This window comes from Helianthus annuus, unplaced genomic scaffold (assembly GCF_002127325.2).
Source record: "Helianthus annuus cultivar XRQ/B unplaced genomic scaffold, HanXRQr2.0-SUNRISE HanXRQChr00c291, whole genome shotgun sequence".
In the NCBI taxonomy this organism is placed as follows: Eukaryota; Viridiplantae; Streptophyta; class Magnoliopsida; order Asterales; family Asteraceae; genus Helianthus; species Helianthus annuus.
In genome coordinates this window covers 1,100-4,045 of record NW_023395807.1, presented here as the reverse complement: position 1 = coordinate 4,045, position 2,946 = coordinate 1,100, and the positions used below count along the sequence as shown (strand labels likewise).

At 36.3% G+C, this 2,946-nt stretch overlaps 1 protein-coding gene across 1 annotated transcript; it reads right to left on the bottom strand.

The window, feature by feature from the left end:
• Positions 1 to 1,435: 1,435 nt before the first annotated feature.
• On the bottom strand, positions 1,436 to 2,542 carry LOC110867010 (glutathione S-transferase T3-like). The gene is made up of 2 exons (XM_022116159.1): positions 2,062 to 2,542; positions 1,436 to 1,917 (listed from the first exon to the last, which is right to left on the bottom strand). The coding sequence occupies exons 1-2, from the start codon at positions 2,540 to 2,542 to the stop codon at positions 1,436 to 1,438; spliced, it is 963 nt and encodes a 320-aa protein (XP_021971851.1).
• Positions 2,543 to 2,946: the final 404 nt, after the last annotated feature.

Here is a 2,946-nt window from a genome sequence, read left to right as displayed (position 1 = left end):
ATATTAAATAATAAATATCTTTTCCAAGAATATCAATATTTAAGATACTTTACTCTTTCAATATATATTTTTTATTTATATTCATATTCACGTATTTTGTTAATATTACAATTATTTAATATATAATAATAATAATAACAATAAATAAAAAAATAAAGTACTGTAGCTAAGGTACAATTGATGTATAAGGCCATCCATAGTGGGGCACCACCACACGGCAAAAGAGGATATAGCGTCCATAGCGTCGCCGTACACCACTACAGCCAGCGCTATGGGGTCTTGAAATCGAGTCCCTGCGAAGGTGGTAGCGGCGTGAGGAGGTGTTATTTTCAAAAATCCGACAGTTGCCCTTTATCCCCCACTCACACATACATATATACATACATATGTATGTATAATTGAAGGGGTTATATAACTCCCTTACCACTACACCCTCTTGTGATATAAAGCTCCATAAAACCCTTCTTTTACACTTTTTGTCACTTGTCGTATAACACCCCTTATAGGGCTTTATGAGTTCTAACCAAATACTTTTTAAATGTTTCTTTGCAGAAACTTGAATGACAACCCCTAAATGCTTTCACTTTGCTATAAGTAGACTTTGACTTGTTTTACTCTAGTTGGCTGACTATTAATTAATCCTAACTTTGACGTTTAATGAATATGAATTATGAATATTTTATATGATTGTATTTTAAAATATTTAACGGTTGACTAGATCAGATAATGTGTGGTCGGTGTGTAAAAAGATTTTGAGTTAATGGGTTGACTGACTAATTAAGTCACTCACATTTTTCACACCCCCTACATCTTACACCACATGGTATGGTTTAGATAGTATCTAAAGGGATCATCTGTCACGTAAGCGCCAACTTAACAATGGTGGAGGACCATTCCCTTGAAGACTACCCAAGGGTATGGTAGATAGTCCTCCCCACCTTTTTTTATTATTTTTTATTTAATTAATTAATTAAAACAAAGTAAATAAAAATAAAAAACCTTACATTTAAATAAAAACCTAAAGTTACAATTAAATAAAAACTAGAAAAAAAAATAATACACTTAAAAAGATCTAAAGTTACAATTAAATAAAAACTAAAAAAAAAACACATTTAAAAAAAACCTAATATTTACATTTAAAAAAAACTACACTCCCGTACTCCATTTTTTCTAATTTTTTCTTTCATCATTTGTAAGATGTGACGGTCTTCCTCGGGATATTCGCTAAGGTCGGTGGTCATTATTTTCCATTCCTCCAACTGTTGCGCTTCTTCTTGCCTCCTTTGCTTCTCCTCGGCTTGTCGTTTCTTCACTTTTACCTTCTCGGTTTGCGTCTCGGTAAAGGTTTGTTTGAATGCTTTCAACTCGGCCATAATACCTTCCAACTTCGAACCATCACTACTTCCTGATGCGGCTTGTTTCCTTTTTTCAGCCGCTATCTTTTTAATTTTGTCCCTTCCTGGGGACGTTCTTCCTCCCCAATCGGCTTCTCGTCAAACTCGGGCTCGTCGTTGATATTTATTTGGCAACGACCGGTTGAGGCTCCAACGCTATAACTTCCTGACTCAGAAGTTTTAGACCTTTTGGTTGCTCGTTTCGCGCTTGCAACCTCATTTGGAGTTGCCGCCCATTTTGGAGAATCCTTTACAACTTGCCACGCACGGACATGTGGGAAAGAAGACTTATGTTCATTTTCGTATAAATGCATCGCCTCATGGAAAACATTTTCGTTGTTCCACCCACTCGGTTTGTTGGTGAGCGTTTGGTTATAAAACCCACAAAAGCGTTGGATCAACGTATTCATCTTGCGCCACTTGGAGCCGATAGAATCAACGGTTCTGTACTCGCCTTGTTTCATAATCTTGTGGAATATATCATGGATTTCTTGCCAAAACCCATCGGTTGATTGATTATTACCTACAAATTAGTAACAATAATAATATTTTGTTAGAAAAATATAGTGTACAAATAAATTTTATTAACAATAATAATATTTTCTAACAAAAATATAATGTACAAAAATATTTAATAACAATAGTAATATAATGAATTTTTTTTTACCGAGTATAGGATTCCTTGACGACCCAATATATGCCTTGGCCAAGGCCTCTTCCTCAATTTTTGACCATGGCCTTTGTTGTTGTTTGGACAATGCCTCTTCTTTTTTACCCTTTCCATTTGTCTTTTTCTTTTTTGAAGGTTGAGGTTGCGTTTCTGGCACAACCTCTATGTCATCATCTTCTTCCTCGATTTGTGTTGGATGTGCTTGTGGCGGTGGTTGATATGACATATTTAGCGGGTTTTGCATTAGCTGCTGCATTTGCATTTGTTGATATGGCATGTTGAATGTTTGTGGGGTTGGTTGCATTTGCATTTGGTTGAACGGAATGTTGGGTTGTTGCATAGGGTATTGGTTTCGTTGGTTGAAAGCGTTGGGCATTTGTTGGTAACCCGCAAAAGAGTTTTCCATGACGGGTGTGTAGCCGGATGACGAAAACGGGAGTGAACTTGAGTTGGGATTATTTGGGTTGTAGGGATCCATATTTTTTTAAGGTTGGGAGAGAATTTTTTTATAAAAATGGGGTGAAAAGTAGAGGTTTTTGGTAAAAAAAAATGGGGTGAAAAGGTTGAATATATAGTGGTTTGGGTGATTTTTTTTAATATAATAGGCATGTTACCGTTGAGTGGGGCCCACTTTTTGAAACCTTCACCCCGTCTCCAACGTCTCCTAGACGACGAAGGCGTCGCGACGGGCCTTAGGAGGGCGGTGTGGGACGCGTGCGACGATCCGGGACGGGGGGGAGCCGTGTTTTCACACCCTTTTTTCACTATATATATATATATATATATATATATATATATATATATGTATGTATGTATAAAGAGAGATAGAGAGGAGTGATGTGTGAATATTAACTCTCATTAATTAAATAAGTGAATTTAAAC

Bases quoted from the DNA above. Each gene is read 5' to 3' on its own strand.
- LOC110867010 (XM_022116159.1), bottom strand. From the start codon at position 2,542: ATGGATCCCTACAACCCAAATAATCCCAACTCAAGTTCACTCCCGTTT. The intron at 1,918-2,061 runs GTAAAAAAAAAT...ACTAATTTGTAG, and splicing joins GTCAAGGAATCCTATACTCG to GTAATAATCAATCAACCGAT.